At 46.7% G+C, this 19,402-nt stretch overlaps 1 protein-coding gene across 2 annotated transcripts in view; it reads right to left on the reverse strand.

The window, feature by feature from the left end:
- Iqsec2 (IQ motif and Sec7 domain ArfGEF 2) overlaps window positions 1–19,402 on the reverse strand; it is a 78,470-nt gene that overhangs the window by 18,325 nt on the left and 40,743 nt on the right. For both annotated transcript variants that reach the window (XM_075958396.1, XM_075958395.1), the window contains exons 3-4: window positions 5,146–5,407; window positions 3,959–4,360 (exon numbers count right to left, since the gene is read on the reverse strand). In XM_075958396.1, coding sequence (XP_075814511.1) covers window positions 3,959–4,360; window positions 5,146–5,407 — 664 coding nt within the window. The remainder of the gene's footprint in view (window positions 1–3,958; window positions 4,361–5,145; window positions 5,408–19,402) is intronic.

A 19,402-nucleotide genomic window follows, 5' to 3' on the forward strand; every position in this document is an offset into this window, starting at 1 on the left:
ACTGTGAGTTCACAGGGCTAGGACTAACAATGACAAGATGCCTTTTTGGACACTTCAGTATGTCAATCTCATGTCAACCCAAGTTAAATACTACCTCCCCCCTGTTCAAGCCACACTCTTACCTCTGTCAATACCATCTCAACTCCCATGCAGGGAAAGCCCCAAATCTCAGCTTCCTCCCAGGGCTCTCTGTGTCAATATCTCTTAAGAAATCCACAATATTTACTCTTGAGAATCTGAACTACACCTAGTAACTCTACCTCCCTGTACACCTAGCTTCCAAACTGGCCCCTAATGACCTCTTTCTCCTGGCATTCATAATCTTAGATACCACACTGCCCCCGAATTGGTCTGTGTGGCTCACAATAGATGTATGGTATTTCTATAAGGAGACTGTCGAATATTACAAATTCTGTCTTGCATGTTCCCTTTGACTTGTTCTCCTTCAGACTCCTCGCCCAAGGGAAGCCACACTGTGAACAGTCCTGAGAGGAACTGCCAGCAAAGGAGTTACCCTGCCAGTCCCAGTCCAGTCTTCTGAGACTGTGTCCTACACAGCTTGAGAGCAGCCTCCAGAGAGACCCGGAAGCAAATCATCAAGCCACGCCCCTCACAGTTTCCTGGCCCTCAGAAACTGCATAATAAATGTTTCTTGGTGTGTGTGTGTGTATGTGTGTGTACACATCTGTAATTATAGCAGTCCGCGCGCGCGTGTGTGTGTGTGTGTGTGTGTGTTACACACCTGTAATTATAGCACTCCAGAGGCTAAGCCAGGAGGACCTCAAGTTTGAGGCCAACATAGGCTATTCAATGTGACTCTATTCAGCTCAGTTCTAATGTCAGTTTTTTAAAATTTGTTTAAAAATGTATTATCACTGTGTCTGTAAGCACATATTATATGGGTGTGGGCATGTAAGCCACAGCATGTATGTAAAGGTCAGAGGACAACTTTGTGGCACTGGTTCCTCTTTCTACCTTACATAGGCTCCAGGGATTGAATTCTAGTCAACAGGTTTGCACAGAAAACTCACTGGCCCCTAAGGTCACTTTAGAGTTACTAAATTTTGGGGTAGTTCACTGTACAGAAATAGGTAAGTAATACATTTTCCCCACCCCTGATGTAGACAGCATGGAGTGCTAGGATTAGGCCTGGTTCTTCTGCATCTTCCATCAGGTGGTATTCTCCTGTTCTCTATTCTCCCCTTGAGGAATAGGTGCAAGCTGAGTTTCTATTTTAGATCAGCTACTGCTTGACACAGAAAAGGTGCTTAATTATCATAGAAATGAATGGGAGGGTGATACAGCTCTTCCCTTCTGCCTCTTTCCATCCCTCCATCTGTTCGCTAGCCTCAGAGAAGCATGCATAGGCCAATGATAGGGTCAGATAACAGAGTTTAGGTCACAGGGATTTCTTTTATAAAGCTTCATTCACTCAACAATTTCAACCAAGCACCTCCTCAGTTTTAGGAGAAAAAAAAACAACTAACTTAGCAGTTACCACATGCCAGGTGCTTTCCCTGTGGTACCTGGTTGAGATGCATTTTTCACCACAGCTCTAAAACAGCACTAAAAAGAAAGCTTTGTCTCCTTTTTGTTGCTCAGAAGGTCATACAGCTGGGAATTGGCACAACTGGGATTTTCTCCCGGGAAGCCATGCTAAAATATCCTCAGCTTAGAACGACCTCCCATTCCACTCACTGCCATACCCATTCCTAGCTCCATGGTTTTTGCTGATGCAATCAATACCTGAGCAAACAATGCCCCCTTCAACATCTCTAACTAGCTACATCTTTTCGGTCCTGTCAGGCCTAGTTACAATGATGTTTTCTCCAAGAAACTTCTCTGGGCCTCCCAGAATCCCTTCTGGTTCTGAACACATTCTGTTTTAGGAGATGACCATGCACCTATATGTCTTCTACTGTCTACCAGACTGGAAGATCCTGGAAAACATGGACCAGAGTTCAAGTCTCAGCCTAGTGTCCTCTACCTCACAGATCTGTTGTGAAGTATACAGAGTACTTGGCATCGAGCAGGTACTGTCTGTCAGTAAACCCTTTATTTGCTATTATATCGAATTTCAAACAGTGGGAACCTTTTGTTTTCTTATTTGTTCTATATACTCATTTTTATTGCTTTATTGCACTTGAGGTGTGTGAGTGTGTGCGTGTGCACGTGTGTGAGTGTGCACATGTACATGCACATGTGCATACGTGCAGGTGAGAGGAAAACGTTCAAGAATCATTTCTTAGGGCTGGAGAGAGCACTGGCTCATCTGTTGTTACTTTTCTAGCCCAAAGTTTCAAAGTCCTTCTACAATCCTCCCGAAAATATGGTCACGTTTGTCACAGCAATATCCAATGAACCTTGTACCAATTTCTATTTTAGTTAGGGTTTCTATTGCTGTGATAAAACTATGAGCAAAAGCAACTTGTGGAGGAAAGGGTTTATTTCATTTTACATTGTGTCCATCATCCATGGAAGTCAGACCAGAAACTCGAGGCAGGAGCTAATGTAAAAGCCATGGAGGAGTGCTGCTTATTGGCTTGCTCCCCATGACTGGCTCAGATTTCTTTCTTTCTTTCTTTCTTTCTTTCTTTCTTTCTTTCTTTCTTTCTTTCTTTCTTTCTTTTGTTCATTTGTTTGGTTTGGTTTAGTTTTTCAAGACAGGGTATCTCTGTGTAGCCCTGGCTGTACTGGAACTCACTCTGTAGACCAGGCTGGCCTCGAACTCGGAGTTCCACCTGCCTCTGCCTCCTGAGTGCTGGGATTAAAGGCGTGCGCCACCACCTCCTGGCTCAACCTGCTTTTTTATAGTATCCAGGACCACCAGCCCAGGGGTGGCACAGCCCACAGTTAGCTGGGCCCTCCAATACCACTCATCAATCAAGGAAATGCCTCACTGGACGAGGGTGCCATGGTGGTCCCACTGACCAATCTGATATGGGCATTTTCTCAACTAAGGTTTCGTCTTCTGAAATGACTCTATCTGTCAAGTTGATATAAAACTAGCAGCACAACAGTTAAGAGCACTCATTAGTCTTTTACAGGACCCAAGTTCAGTTCCCAGTACCCATGGGTGGGTGGCTCACTATCATTCATAATTCCAGTTTCATGGGATCAGACACCCTCTTTTGAATGCGACAGGTATCAGGTGTGCACATGGTACACATACATACACGTAGGCAAAACACCCAAACATATAAAGGAAAATAAATAAATCTTTTTATAAATCTGTTTTTATGGACTGGAGAAATGGCTCAGTGATTGAGAATATATACCTGCTCTTGCAGAAGACTGGAATTTGGTTCCCAGTACCCATGCCAGATACCTCATAACCGTCTTTAACTCTAGCTCCAGGGAACCTGACATTCTTTGTTAGCCTCCTTGGGCAACTGTACACACCTGGCACACACGACAGATACACAAACATAAAAATAATCAAAATAAACGATCTGTTCTCTCCTTCCACAGTAGGGGTTCTGGAGACCAAATTTAGGGCAGCAAGCTTGGCAGCAAGCGCTTTCACCCGCTGAGCCATCTTATTGGAACCCATATCCTAACATGCTTGTTTTAGCAGCATAATTTTTTTCCCTAACAGTACTGGATATGAAACACAGGACCTGGGACATGCCAGATAAATGCTCCTACTACTGAATTACATTACTGCCTTAGGGGTTTTTTGGTGTTTTGTTTTTTTTTTTTTTAACATAGGTGCTCCTAGTCCTCCTGCCTCAGTTCTGCCAATGCTTCAATTACAGGTAAACACTCAGCTGTAATTTTTTCTCATGTTAACAATTCTCTCTCACCACTCTCAAAGTCTCAATTAAAATCACTGCTGTTTGTTGCTATTAAGTGCTCAGTAGTGCAAATTCTTGCAGTTTGGAAAATAGATAAAGAAGTAGGAGAAGCAGCCAGAGCCTGGGAATGGAGAAGAAAGGCCCCTTTCAGGGCTCCTGACCTGTTTGGAGAAGGAGTCCTCGAGCTCTGTGATGTCATTAGAAAACTCTCCAGATGTGGTGACTGAACTTCCACCACCATCGATGCCCCCACCACAGGAGCCTCCATAGGGGAGACCCCGGTCAAGCCGGTGGCTCCGGGCACCAGCCATGGCACCCTCGTCCAGTGAGGCAGGCTTGCCCTCGAAGTATGCAGGGTTCTGTGCTTTTTCGTACTCCTCAAAGGAGAACTGCATCCGCATGTTGGACAAGATGATGCGGCGGGACATGCGGCTCTCTGAAGCTGAGCTTCGCAGCCGCTCAAAGTTCTTATTCATACGATACTGGCGAAAAGCTGTCTGGATGGTCCTGGCAGCCCTGCGGCTCAGGAAGGAGCCCCCATACTTCCTCTCCAGCATTTCCACCTGTCAGAGGAACAAGTTCAGAAAGTTGCCAGAGCCTCATGGCCTTGGTCCTCAACCATACCCCGCTCAAGTCACAACTAACTGCTGGAAGAAGTCATGACAGGCTGTGTGCCCAGTGTTTTCTCACTTATAATCCCAAGGTGTATGTAATCACAGAGGGAAAAAAAAGAAATGTATATTATTTGAAATCAGAAAAAGCTTAGAGAAACCAAAAAAAATGAAAGAAAGGAAACAATAAATGAAAAGTAGGACGTTGAAGAAAGAAGAAAGAGAATCAGAGTAAGAGAAAAGCAGGATGGAAGGAAAGACAGGAGGGCGTGAGGGAGGGTTCACCTGCAGCCCAAACATCTAGGCATAGTCATAATTAACGTGTTGATAACTGCCCTTCCAGGCTCTATTTTTCTGAAATCTTGTATACTGTTCTCCCTTCCCTCCCTCCCTTTTCTCCCCACCCCAGCCCCTCCAGACAGTGTATTGCATCACACTGTGAAATTGCCAAGTTATGTGTGTGCCTCCCCACTTAGACTGCATGCCTTTGAAGGCTGGATGCAGGTCGCATTCATCTTTTGGACCCCATTATTGGAGCGCAATAATGTCTGCTAAGTGAAGAGAAGACTCAATGTATGTGCAGTGAATGTGAATGACAGGTCCTGGAGCCAGTCTTCTCCAGGCCCAACCTTACTGTTCCTCCCTGAATACCACCCTCAAGTACCACACCCCAACGCCCCTCCTTCAGCTCTCTTTGTATCCCACTCCCATTTTCAACCGGAGCATCTCTTCTGCACCTTCTTGTCCTGCAGGTCTGTGGAGAGTTCATAGCTGTCTGACAGGGCCTTGGAGCGCTTTATCTCCTCCTCCTCTTGCTTCCTCAGGGCGACACTGGCTGGCTGGAGGCGTGCCCTCTGAGCCCAAGGAAGGCCCACCCCAGCAGGGGGGCCTCCCATGTGGCTGCTGGTGGGGGGTAGCTGGCTCAGCCGGTAGGGGGGTTGGCTCCCAGGACTATCAACCGCTGTGCTCAGGTCACTGCCTGGGGCATCACCCTCCACACTGTGGGGATGAGATAAAATGAGCCAGGATGTGGCAACAGGAGAGAGGCTTGCTAGGCCCAACTGAGCAAGTACACTAGATCTTGCCCCAACCCCACCTTCTCACATTTCCTTAGATACCTAGGGACCCGAACATTTAAGAGACCTTCAGTTCCTTTCCTTTAGAGCCCCGTCTCCATAACTTCGTTCTGAGACACCATTCCTTCAAGGGGTTTTCTCAGTTTGTTCTCAGGCCTAACCAGACTCCTCACAATTTGGTCCAGTCACAACCCTACACCTAGTCTCCTCCCGCTCCTGTCCCTAGTAGCTCCAATCTCAAATCTTCCCTCTCCTGATGGCCTAGTTGCCCCCTCCCTAGACCTCTTCTCCCCCCAGCTCTAGCCCCTCCTAACCCCATGCAGTGATTTCCCAGAACTACCCCAGACCAGTTTCCTTGACATATAGCCCCCTTCCAGCCCTCTTTGATGATTCCTGTACCCTGCCCATCCAGGTTATCTCCTCCCCCACCCAGCCCTGCCCCTGTGCCCTGCCCCTGCCCTTAGCAGCCTGGAGTCCAGGCCTGGCCAGTTCCCAGGGTTCCCAGGCTGCTGCTGGTGCTGCGGCTGCTGTTACTGCTTCTGCTGCTTCTGCTGCTGCTGCTGGTGAGAGGGCAGGGTGAAGGCACAGGCTGGGCCACAGTGGGAAGTGCCTCCCATTCAGCATCCTCACAGGTAAAGAGCTGCCCTGCGGGGAAGCTTCCTTTTTCTCCTCATGTCCTCCTCTGCTCAGCTCGGGGAGGAGGGCAGGGGGTTCTCAAGCAGAAAGGTGGCTGGAGCTGGGTCCCAGGTCTTGCCTGCTGGGGTTACCTAGAGCTGTTGTTCTGCCAGACCTGCTCCCACAGTGCCATGGCAACCAGGCTGCCAGGGAACCCAGGTGGCGGCAGAGCTCCAGGGCATGGTGAAGAGCACAGAGGTGGGGAGAACCAGGAAGGCTGAGGGGTGGAGGAGGTTGTGGGAGAATGGGTGTGGCTGGGCTAAAAGAATGATTTTTTTTTTTAATCTAAGGAAAGTATTATAGGCTGTAGAAGCTCCTGGCTAGTAAAACGATTAAAGGGCCTCTCCTCAGCCTCTCTTGGCAGAGGTCAGGGTGCAAGGCTAGGGCAAGTTGGCTAGGTGGAACTGGTTACCTACTAGCACAAGATCTTGAGCTGTCTGGGGCCTGCCAGCTCCCTGTGCTTCAGGTCAGGGCAGCAGAGCTGGGCTCGGCCCTGGTGGGAACTCTCGCTCACTGTCATCCTCTACCCTTCCAAGTACTAGTCAGAACAAGGACTGCTTTCCACTCCAAGTTCTCCTTCCTCTCAAACCCCGGAGACCCCTGATGCCACCCTCCACTAGTCAGACCCAACCCAGTATCATAGATACTCCTCCTGTCTCTCTCAGGATGGCAGGATCCCACTCACCAACTTCTCAAACCTCTCCCTTATCAGTACACACTTCAAACCCAGCTTTGTTCGACCACCTCCTCTATCCACAAAACATCCACAGTTTTCACTGTCTATGAGTTAGTAGTCCAATTCCCAATCACTCTGGCATTGAAGCCCTCTCCAAGGTTCAACAGACGATGAATGCTTCTAGAATACTTAGTATTTAGGTTCTCACCACTTCATACTCAGTATGGTTGTTCCTTCTAACAATCCTATAAAGTTGTTATTTGTCTTTATTTATATAGAAAACAAAGCCCGGTGGGGATAGCTACCAACAATACAAGCAGGATTCAAATCCAAGCGGCATGATTTCAGAGTTCACATTCTCTGTAGCCCAGGCTGGTCTCGAACTCACAGAGATCCGCCTGCCTCTGCCTCCCATGTGTGGGGATCAAAGGCATGCACCACCACCGCCCGGCTGTTCACGTTCTCAGTCATTAAGCTGCCCCTCATCTAATCCACCCAGGCCCAGATTCTGTTTTTCTCAAATGTTCCTCAGCCCCTTACCTCCCAAACTGCTCATATACTATCTTCCACTCCCAAGGCCATCCCCATCATTTCTGCTAGTGCAATCTGAGAAATGCCCCACATGCTAGTTCTGTTAAGATTCAAGTTATGAATCTACTGAGATGCCACCTGCATCTTGCCACTAGCCAGAAATGACCACTGACCTTGACCTCACTCAGAGCCCCTACCTTTGCACGGGACACAGACTGCTGGCACAGATTAGCTTTGGCAAAGAGTGCACGACTTTCAGCATAGGAAGAAAATTTGGTAAATTCCTATCTGGCTGGCAAAGGGTATGGGGCCTAGACCAGAGAAGGTGTTTCTGGTATGAGGGAATCAGTGAATGAGTACTCTTGGCGGCTGCTCCAATAAGACTCTCACTCGAATCTATACCACACACTCCAGTCTTATTTGCAAATCTGTTCTCTAACCTGTGGAGAGTGAGAACGTTGAAACATACAAATTAGCCCATCTTGCTTTCTCATCAAACCCTGCCACAGCTCCCTATAATTCACTCAATAAACAATAACCAAGCACTTTCCACGTGTTGTGCACAGCACTAAGCACCGGAAATCAATTAAAAAGCAAAGCCATCAAATTATTTCTTCAGGATGGTAATATTATAGTGAGGAAAACAGACAAAAGGAAGGAAGGAAGGAAGGGAGGGAGGGAGGGAGGCAGGGGGAGAGAGGGAGGGAGGGAGGAAGAAAGGGAGGGAAGGAGGGAAGAAGCAAATCTCTATCATTTCAAGTAGAGCTAAGTGTTAAAGATGGACAATAAAGCAGAGTATAAAAAGGTGCTGTTTTGCTGGGTGGTGGTGACGCACGCCTTTAATCCCAGCACTAGGGAGGCAGAGGTGGATCTCTGTGAGTTCGAGGTCAGCCTGGTCTACAGCGCGAGTTCCAGGACATCCAGGACTATTACACAGAGAAACCCTGTCTCAACAAACTACTAAAAAAAAAGAGGTGTTGTTTTAATCATGTGTGCATGTGTGTAAAAGAGAAAGAGAGCGATACAGACAGAGACACAAAGACACAGCAGAGACAGGCTAGGGATAGAACTCAGCGAATTACGCAGGTCCAGTAAACTCTTTCCACTGAGCCATAAACCCAGTCAAATGTGTTATTTTAGATGTGGTGTCCAGGAAAGCCCAGGGTAGAGGGAATGCCATAGAAGCAGAACCCTGATGGAGACGAGGGAGTGAGCTGTGTCACTGTCTTAGGCAAGAGAGTAGTCAGTACAACATGTCTACACGCTTAAAGATCAACAAAAAAGACAGTATTGCCAGAACACAGTGAACAAGACAGTAATGAGAGATCTAAGACGGGCGGCGAGAATTGTACTACTTAGTTTTTGTCAGCTTGACACAAGAAAAGAGTCACCTGGAAACGGGGAGCTTCAGCTGAGGATTTGCCCTTATCAGACTGGCGTGTGGGCATATATGTGGGCATTTTCTTGGTTGATGACTGATGTGGGAGAACCTAGCCCACTGTGGATGGTGCCACCCTGGGCATGTGGTCCTGGGGTGTATAAGAGAGCAGGCAGAGCAAGCCATGGACAGCAAGCCAGTTTCTGTTTCAGGTCCTGCCTCCAGGTTTCTGCCCCGAGGTCCTGCTCTGACTTCACTCAATAATGAACTGTTGCCTGGAAGTCTACGAGGAAATAAACCCTGTTCTCCCCAAGTTGCTTGTGCTTTGTGTTTTATTATAGCAACAAAAAGCAAAATAATACAAGGGACATTGAGCCTATCATAAAGATTTTGGTTTTTGATCTGATTGAGATGAACACAGAAAGGATGGAACCTAACTTATCATCAATAGAACAACCTCCATCTTCCTTACTTGGCCTGAGCTGTATACCACACCTAAACCTGGCTACCTTCTGCTCACGCTTCAGTATTTAGCTCAGGTGTGCCCTTCCACACCAGCTTTCCTCCTTCACACAGGTTACCTTACAGACATGCCCCCTCCTTCATGGTAATGCAGGGCTCTGCAGCCATCTCTGCCCCCCTGCGACAGCCACTGTTAGCCCCTTTCATAGTGCAGAAAGGTAGAGTTGATATAACTGTAACTCACGGTCATACATAGCTACTAAGAAGGCCAGAATGCAAACTCAGAGATGATACTGCCCTCTAATGAGATTTCAGTGCCTCTCCTACCCCCAGCCCTGTGCTGCTCCAGGCTCTCTGCTCCTTGGTAATTCCTCTCTTGAGAACTAGCCCCATTTTGATTACAAAGGGAACAGTGGCAGGAGTCGTGGGGTGGCAGCGCAGCTTCCCATTGGAGAGACTGGCCAAAAAAATGAAAATTGCTTGAAGGGTTGCTCCTGCTATCATCCATACTGCTGAAGAATCTGGAGGTGTGGAACCCCTCAAGCCAGAGCCCCTAAACACTAAAACACTTTAGTGACATGCCAATCACCTGAAAACTGCCCCCGTACACAACACACACACATACACACACACACACACGGATAAGTATAACATCACAGACACATCCATAGGCACACGGAAGTAGACATGAATACATGTAGACACAAACACACACTGCCTGCTGGCCTGTTCTGTAGGGGGAAATGAGAGCATTCTTTGCAGAGGGGGAGAATAAGCCACGCTACACAAATAACCACAGAACAAAGTGGAAAGTTATCAAGGCTGGGGAATACAGGAAGTGATGGGGGAGTAAAGGAGAGAGATTCCTTCTGCTTGGGGGTGGCTGAGCAGAATAAAAATAAACTAGCACTTAACTATGCACCTACCGTGTGTCAGGCATTTTCCACACATTATTTAATCTGCATGGCAAACACAAGGGGAGAATTAGGATTCCTGTTTTACAGAGGAAGAAAACATCTCTAAGAAGGAAACTAACTGACAAAGGTCACAGAGCTAGTAATGGCAGGATGCGGATTCAGACCCAAAGCCTGAGCTGGCCCTCCTGCTGTCTTGAAGTCTTCCTAGGAGAGGAAGCTCATGGACTGTGCTTTGCCTAAGAGGAACTAGGAGAGATGAAAGTAAGGGAATTTTGTAAGTCAAGGCTCTAAGATACGGAGAAGCAGGATAGGATGCTTTCTAGGGACTCGAGGCTGGCCTGACCACGACAAAGGATTGGGCACTGACCCTTCCCAGATACTACTACTGTTTACTGTGGGGATATCTTCTCTCCCTCCTTCTCTTTATTGGTACTGCCCAGAGCCAGGAATTCAGCAGGGAATGGGATCAGAATGCAGTTGCCATGGAAATGAATGGAGACTGTTGCTATGGATACCATAAGATGAGGGCAAGAGGAAAGCAAGGTTGCTGAAAACTATACCCATGACAACTTAGGTTGGAAAGAGAAGGGACTTGAAGTGAGAGACAAGAAAACAAGGAGGTGAGGGTATGGAGATGGAGCCAATGGCTTTAGGTTCTAGAGAGAAAAGACTGGGCAAGGAGGTTGGCGCTAACAGAGTGGCAAGGGATACCAAGGAGCAGCGGCGACTGCTTCTCAAAGCTCTTCTGCAAGATTTTTTTGCTGTCCAGTCCAATCCAATCCCAAATTCATCCCGATTAGCTAACTACTAACCTGAGGGTTGAGCAGGTAAACCAGTGGGAAAGCAGATTCCAGGAGCCCAAAGACCTGGGTTGTAATCCTGGATCTGCTCATTCGTAACCTTAGAAACATATTAGTCGTAACTTATTTATTCTTTTCACTAGGTCTAGCAACTGTGCAAATTCTGGGTTTTCTCCTTGAAGGGGATATAGCATAGATGGAAATCTGAGGTACAGAGACATGAACTCAGTTGTAAAAAAAGTCTCCTGTAAGTAGTGGTGGAGCCAAGACTCAAACCATATCTGAACACACGAGGCAGGCAGTATGGCTAAGGAGCAGAGCATTTGCCTAGCATCTCCAGGTTTTGGGTTCAATTCCTACCTCCACACACAGAAAACAGTAAGTCTGCATACAGAGCTCACGTTCTTCCTGTCGTGAGTCCTTCCACTGTGGAGTCCCTGTGCCATCCATCTCTCCAGTTCACACAAGGGACTAGACATCAGTTAAGTATTTGTGAAAGCAGGAAAGCCTGAAGTTAGATGGGAAAAGCTCCTCCATTTAAGAACAATGACTCATGTATTTGTACATGAGATCCACAGAGCTGGAGCAAACTTTACAAACAAGTTTTAAGAACCATCTAATCCCAGATCCAGGTGAAGCCTGGGCAGTGAAAGTTGAGTCTCTCTTGAAAACTTCCCTATTTCCTACGCAAAAGGTGCACTTTGTGCTACAAAGATCCAGGCTGCCCCCACCCCAGCACTTCCTACTGCCTCTCACTCTGGCCTGTATGTTCCAAACAGGGAACAAAAGGCTACTTGCAATTCCTCTATAGCAAGCTCATCCATCATCTTTCTGGGCTTTCACACACAGACTTGCTTTATTTTTTCCTGCCCAAAATGTCTTTTCTTCATTTCACCTTTGGACTTAGCTGTCCTAGATGAGCTCATCTTCATTTTGTGTACCCTGAGCAGGCAGATCTTCTAGCCAATTCAATTCTGACTCACTCTCACCCGCCCAGAACCCAACAAAATCAGGTATTGTCTCCTTTGTGTCTCGTTCTCACCCATCTCCTGGTGACCCTTACCACCAGCTTACGTAATTCTCTCTTGAAGTACGCACTGCACACTCTTGATCGCCAGGTCTCTTTTCCAAGAGTAGTGGTCTGGCGTGATTCACTTTCATGGGAGTTACCATGCCCAGGTCAGGACCTAGCATACATCCATTGCTCAGTCACCTTGTTCCCTAAATCTGCAGGTAACATATGTCTGTATGTGTGTAACTATCTGCCTGATAAACTGATAAACTTACCCCAAGAGCAACAGCGCCATGTTTAAAAGTCAACCATATCTCACCCTTATGATTACATTCACTAGGCATACACATAGAGACTTTCTGGTCGGAAACCTTATATGTTCAGAATTCCTTAGAAAAGTAAAACCTCACACAGACTCTCACTACTGTGAGACCTGTGCAGTCTCTCTCTCTCTCTCTCTCTCTCTCTCTCTCTCTCTCTCTCTCTCTCTCACACACACACACACACACACACACACACACACACACACACAGATGCACAGACACATGGAGGTAGATTTTTCTCAGAACAAATATTAAGTCTGCTCCTTCCCACAGCACAGACCCTGTTGGATCGAGCCAATTCAGTTGTCTAAATAGGAGTTACCACTCTTACAGTTCCCAAGATGACCATCTGTCATTGACTTACCCTCTTCCTTCATTCAGGTACCCCTGCCCACTTCCTTCTATTTCCACTCAAACAAAGCATAGATGATCTCCTTCTCCCAGTTACATGTCACCTAGACTCACACACCCTGGAGAGACATTTGAACACAGCAATTACTCACCATTCCTCAACTTGACCCTGGAGCACCCCGGTGGGCATTTTCCCCATATGGTCCCTATTCTATTCCCTGAAATGTCTTCTTACCTCTTGTCATCTAATCAAATCTTTGCCAATACTTGAGACCCAATTCTTAGCCTTCATCCTCCAGCAAGCCCTGCTGGATCCTACCATTCCCCACTGACCTTTCCGTTTCCTAATATAAACACATCGTGGAAGGGGGAGCTCAGATCCATAAGGGCCGCTGTCTTCTTTCCCCATAGCACCCTTTAAAGCAGTAGTCCTCAACCTTCCTATGCTGCCACCCTTTAATAGAGCTCCTCATGTTGTGGGGACTCCAGCCATGAAATTATTTTCGTTGCTATTTCCTAGCTGTAATTGTGCTACTATTAGGAATTGTAATGTAAATATCTCTGTTTTCCAATGCTCTTAGGTGACTCACAGGTTGAGAACCACTGCTTTGAAGAGTCTTCACTTCCAGCCAAGTGAAAGAAATGTTTACAAATCATGTTGGAGAAATGGCTTCCTCTCAGAGATCCTAACGTTACAATATCGGAAACAAGGACTCCTAATATTAAAATCACATCATCAGAATTTTTGAATGTTAGAATTATGAAATCTAAGATCATAGGATTGGAGAATCCAAGTATCATAAAATTGTAGAAAGAAAAATCATAGAATTTCATGAAATCATAGAATTGCATGAAATATGTCCCCAAATCGTCATATTTTCAAAGGTCATAATTACAGCTTCTTAAAATAGTGGTAGCAGCTCAGATTCAGAACATCAGAGCTGGAAGAACGCTAGTGACCCTAGGCAAACCACCTTCTCCATGGGATGGAGACTATATATATGTATATATACATATACATATACATATATGTCAGAAGTCAAGGGCTATGTCCAAGATTAGCCATTTCAAAGATGCCCTTGGCTAGTGCCCTGAAGACAGTAACAGGTGTGTTCATGCTGGGAGGCATTCACACATTTATTTATTGAATGACTTTTAAGTGTTGACAGTGCCACAAATCAGACCCTACTCTGTCTTCCAGCCCATTACCCGCCCCGGAGAGGAAAGAAGGCAAAGTTCTGGTGGGAATGGAGACAGGGAGATGGGGTGGGGTGGAACATACATCAGACAGAGAGAAGAGATCAGCTTTTATTGATGGAAATTTCTTTATACATAGCAACACACATGCTGAAAGGCCTTTCCCTCCTGACCATGTTTACAGAGCACTATGGGCATGATGGGGTTGGGGAGAGGGTATGAGGTGAGGCCTTCAAGCAGTGGAGAAAATGGCAGCTATGGCCACAGCAAGGGAATGAGTGACGGGGAACTAGGCAGGCTGGGTTCCTGCACCCGTCTGGTCCTCGGAGCCCTAGGCACCCTGCGTCTCTGTTTGTGCTCACAGAGAACAGAGGTAGGTCCTTGGGGTGTCATTTGGAGACCTCTCCAGTAGTAACAGGCTCCAGGGTGCCTGGGAAGTGGGGGTATGGGTGCAAGAGGGTCCAGGTTCCAAGCTTCAAGCTCCAAGCTCTGCTTCTCCCACATCTTAGTAAAATCTAGGACTCCAGCTCTTTAATTCAAGGGCTAGAGCCTAAGGGAGACAGCAGGGGTGGGGAGAAATTCCAAGAAGGAGGTCAGGGAAGAAAGTATGATGCTTGCCCATCTGGTTCCTGAAGCAGGGGGACAGGGTCCCATGAGGGATCCACAGAGGCAGGGGTTGGGGGCTGGTTAAGGCTTTTGCTTCTGCATAGAAAATGGCCCTTGTCCTCTCAGTTACCGAGAGGAGGGACTACTGCATTCGGAGGCCGGACAGCAGAACTGGTGAGCGTCTTCCTCTTCCTCTTCCTCAGTTTCCTCCTCCTCCTCTTCCCTGGGGCCAGGAAGGGCAGGGTAGAGGCCACAGGCAGGGGTGACAGAGAGAGGCAGAGACATTAGTTTGCAGAGAAGGGGAGATACATGAAGGGCCAGAACTGGGAGGTTGGGCTAGGATGGGGTCCAAATGGGGAAGCCAGTGTGACACATTATCCAGGGCCACAGCCAACACAGTCTCCAAGGAGCCTATGGCTGGTACCCTTGTGGATAGCCCTCCCCAACCCAGCCTTAATCTTAGGGTCATCTTCACAGTACAGAAACACAATTGTTTTATTCTGACAGGTGCCCAACCTTCATTTTCCTATAAATAATAACAGCAACCTGTTTTCTGCTAGAACTCTGTATGTATCATCTCATCGAACCCCTGCAACAATTCTGCAGAAGTGGCAGTTTAAAAATGAACTTAACCTCAGAGAAGTTAGATACGCAGACTGAGGTCACACAACTGGGTATAAAATACAGTCAGGACCCGAATCAGGAGTTTTTAGAGTTTCAGGTCTCAGACTCAGTCCTTCCAGGTTTTGTGCTAGAAATCCATTTTGTCCGTATAGGATAGACTTGTATTTCCTTAAGACTCCAGGTCAGCAAAACCAAGAATGATGCTTAGAAATCCAGCATGGGAAGTGCACAGCGTTAGAAGCAAAAAGACCTGGGTTCGTGGGTCAGGGATAGAGCCCAATGGTAGAGTGCTTGCCTATCACATCACGGCCCTGGATTCCACTCCCAGAACCACAAAAGGAAGAGGAAATAAAGAAAGATAAGGAAGAAAGAAGAGGAGAGGAGAGGAGAGGAGAGGAGAGGAGAGGAGAGGGGAGGGGAGGGGAGGGGAGGGGAGGGGAGGGGAGGGGAGGGGAGGAGAGGAGAGGGGAGGGGAGGGGAGGAGAGGAGAGGGAAGGGAAGGGAGACCTGGGTCTAAACCCAGGTTTTACATGTGCTTCTAGTTATGTGCCCTTTGGATATTGTATTGCCCCTCTTGGGAGTTGTTACCTCATCTGTAAAAAAGGGCTCATGCTGCCAACTCCCAGGACTGTTGCAAAATCTACAACATACACCAAATGCCCAGCAAACAATCAAAACAGAAATAAGAGCAATGGGGATCTTGTTAATTGCTTCTACATCTCATTTCTTTTTTTAAAAAAAATATTTATTTATTTATTTATTATGTATACAATATTCTGTCTGTGTGTATGTCTGCAGACCAGAAGAGGGCACCAGATCTCATTACAGATGGTTGTGAGCCACCATGTGGTTGCTGGGAATTGAACTCAGGACCTTTGGAAGAGCAGGCAGTGCTCTTAACCGCTGAGCCATTTCTCCAGCCCCTACATCTCATTTCTAAGGGGCCGGTCTGCATATGACAGTCACTGACGTGGGGCTACAGTATCATGGAGTAAAAGGATAGACAGTAGGGCTGGGAGGGGATCAGATGCTTCAGAAATGGAAAGGCAACTTTTCTGGGGACAGACAAGGAAATGGCAACATCCCATTCCCAGACTCCTCAGTTCAGAGACTGTAAGAAATATGGAATCCAGGAATGAAAGGGATCAGGAAGAGATGAGAAGGAAAGATGACAGGAGGGGAAGGCACTGTGGTCCACCCGGCAGACAAGCAGCACATGCTTGAATACACACACACGCATACGGGCACACACCCTTCTCCAACTTGGAGATCCCTCTGACGTACTGTTCCAAAGACACACTGAAATCACATGACCCATGTCTCAAGCCCCGAGCCTTAGTTCTCCATTCCTCTTCTCTACAACGTGATGAAAATGCCACAACTCTTAAGGTTGTCATGAGGAAAATGTGACAGTCCAGTCTCTTACCAAGGACAGGCTCCTGCTGCTTCTCCTTCTGACAACTCCCTTCTCTTTTATTTTTAGCCCCCCTAAAGTTCACCTTTCAGCACCAATCTCTTTGGCTCACTGGCTCTTGGCTCCTCATTGTCTGCTGGATAAAGCTAAGACTGTAAGTTGGCGCTGAAGGCTCCCTCATCATATGGGCTCTGCTGGCTTTTCTGGACAGATGGACTCAAACAGGCCTGAGTTTCAATACTGGCCCCACCACCTACTAGCTTGTTGGGCTGGGATCTATTTCTTTACCAGTCTGGGATTCATTTTCCTCATCTGCAAAACGGGGAAATATCCACCCTATAGGGTATGGTCGGATTAAATGAATCCATGAATGCTAAAGCATCTACCGGGAGAGGTTTGGGGCTTAACAAACACATGGTAACGTTATTATGGCTGCCAATGCCAGTGTATCCACACTGTTATTCTCGCTCCTGTCCAACTGTTGTCAAGCGAGTTCACTATTACATCTGCACGCCCAGCCTTTTCACTCCTCTATGCCTTTGCTGATTTTATTCATGCTGTATTTCATGCTCCTGATCAAATGCTGTCTTCCTGAGAGCTGTCCTCCCTGACTCCCAGCCGTAAGTATTATTTGCTTCTACCTGGCTCCAGCAATTATGTGCTTGGTCAGAGGTTTTTGTTGATTTCTTTCAACTTCCCTGAAGCATTCCTTTCACCAATCTCAATACACATATATGTCCATTACCATCAGTGCTTTCCCTCTCCGAGAGGAAGGGGAGTCCCCTATACTATTTAAGGCCAGTTTCCACCTGAGATCTGGGGTCTATCCTTGCTCTCTCATGCACAACAACCATTCCTTCTATCTCCCACATTCTTAACTGTTCCCTCTTTGTTGCCTCCTTCCTGTACCCATTTTTAGAAGCTCAAGTCTTTCCCATCTGGGAATCAAAAGCCTCTACCTGCCTCCACATCTCCCTCTGTCCCTCTTTCTTCTTCACAGCTAAGCTTGAGAAATTGTCTACACTGGCCATCTCCACTTCAGTACCTCCTACGAGTTCTTCAACCCACTGCAATCTGCCTCTTGCACTCATCGCTGCATGGAAAATGTTTTTTAGGAAGGTTGCCCAGGACTTCTGATGGTTAAAGCAATACATTCACTTCTGCCCTGGACTTAACTCCTCCTGCCCACAAGATTTAACACTCTTAACAAGGCCACTTCCTTCCTTGGCAAGCCCACTTGCAGTTGGTTTTCCTTCTCTGGTCCACCCCTCCACCTCTTCTTGGGCCCATTCTGCAGGTCGGTACCTCTTCCCCAGTTTTTCTCTCACACTCTCTTTCATCTCAGTCTCCTTCAGTGATGTCATTCCATTTCATAACTGCAGGTGTGCTTCTATCCAGCACAGATCTTTCTGCTGGGTGGAGGCCCATCAAACCTAGTACTTGTGAGCCAGTTGCAACAGGACAGACTGGACAGCCGTCAGATGTCAGAGGGACCTCCCCCACAACCTTATAAATCAAGCCTTGCTTCTTGCATTTCCCACCTCAGTGAAAGCTACTGCCATACGCCTGGTCACTTGTGCCCAAAACATACCTTGGAGTTACCTTGCCAGGTAAGTCCAACCTTTTGACATTTTGACACGATGACCTGTATACAGTTTATTCTTAATTGTGCAATCACATAAGAAAAAATGCAAAAGGTCTCACAATGTTTTTAAATAAGTACAAGTATTTGTGTTAGACCAAATCCATAGCTATTATTGACTAAACGTGGCCTAAAGATTGCAGATTGGACACACATGTGTGGTTCTTCAGTCACTACAACTTGCTCATTCTACCTCCTAAATAGCTCTAACATTCAGCATGTGGCACCTTATCTTCTACTCCTTTTGCCCCTCATTCAACCTTCCTCAAATCACATTGTCTTTGCGACTGTTCTTCAAACACATGCATCTTCTGGCTAAAGGATCATCTCCTAAATTTGTGCATGGCTTGCTGCCTGACTTCCTTCAAGTTTCTGATCAGCAATTCACCATTAAAGACTGAACTCCTCAAAAGGTACCTCTTCACCACACACATCCTGTTGTTTATTATTTGTCTTATCTACAGTAAAATCCACCAGGACAGCACTCCATTTCTCATGCCCAGAACAGTGGGCATGCAATAAATGAATCCATCACCGAGCCTGAAGACTCCAACTTACTGAGAACTACACTCTCAATCATGTGCACCTTCTGCTCCATCTTTCCTTATGCACCAAGCCTCTGACTCTGGTCCTTTCTTTTGCCCAACCACTTCTCAGTCCATCTCCACTGCTCTATGCTCACTGTCATTTTCTTCTCTTGGATGGTGGCATCAGCCTCTTTCCAAACCTCTCCCTTCCTTCTAAAATGTTAACTTGATAGTGTTACTTTCCTGGTCAAGAACTGCTCAAAGCACCTCAGCTGTCCACTCCCTTGAAAAATATAGCATGCCCGGACTCCCCGGACAACTGCTTGAGGCATGTCTAACCTCTGCCCCGTCTAATATTTCTATTTGCTCCAGACTCTGTGCAGACCCTCAGAGCATCCTCCATCACTTATCTTTAGCTCCTGACATCATTGTGGATCTTAAATAACTATCTTAGATGTTACTTTCTTTGGTAAACTTTGTCTGACTCACAACTTAGAAGTAATATACCTCTCTCTCCCCCTCTTCCTTCTTTAATCAAGTGTCTCTGGTGTTATTTGGGATCTCTAAGAATAAGGAATAGGTTGGAAGTTAGTAATTACATATGAATCAGGGACTTTGGATGATGGATAACCATTGGTGGAGGTTCTTGTTGCTTATACTATTACCCTGACTGGTTTCTGGCATTCTGTTAATGTCTAATCATTTCTGCCCTCCTATCCCTCAGCTTCACAATCTCTAACAGTGTATATCATCCAACAGTTGAATTGAAGTCATCTTATTAAC

The sequence above is a fragment of the Microtus pennsylvanicus genome, chromosome X, assembly GCF_037038515.1.
Source record: "Microtus pennsylvanicus isolate mMicPen1 chromosome X, mMicPen1.hap1, whole genome shotgun sequence".
Classification (NCBI taxonomy): Eukaryota; Metazoa; Chordata; class Mammalia; order Rodentia; family Cricetidae; genus Microtus; species Microtus pennsylvanicus.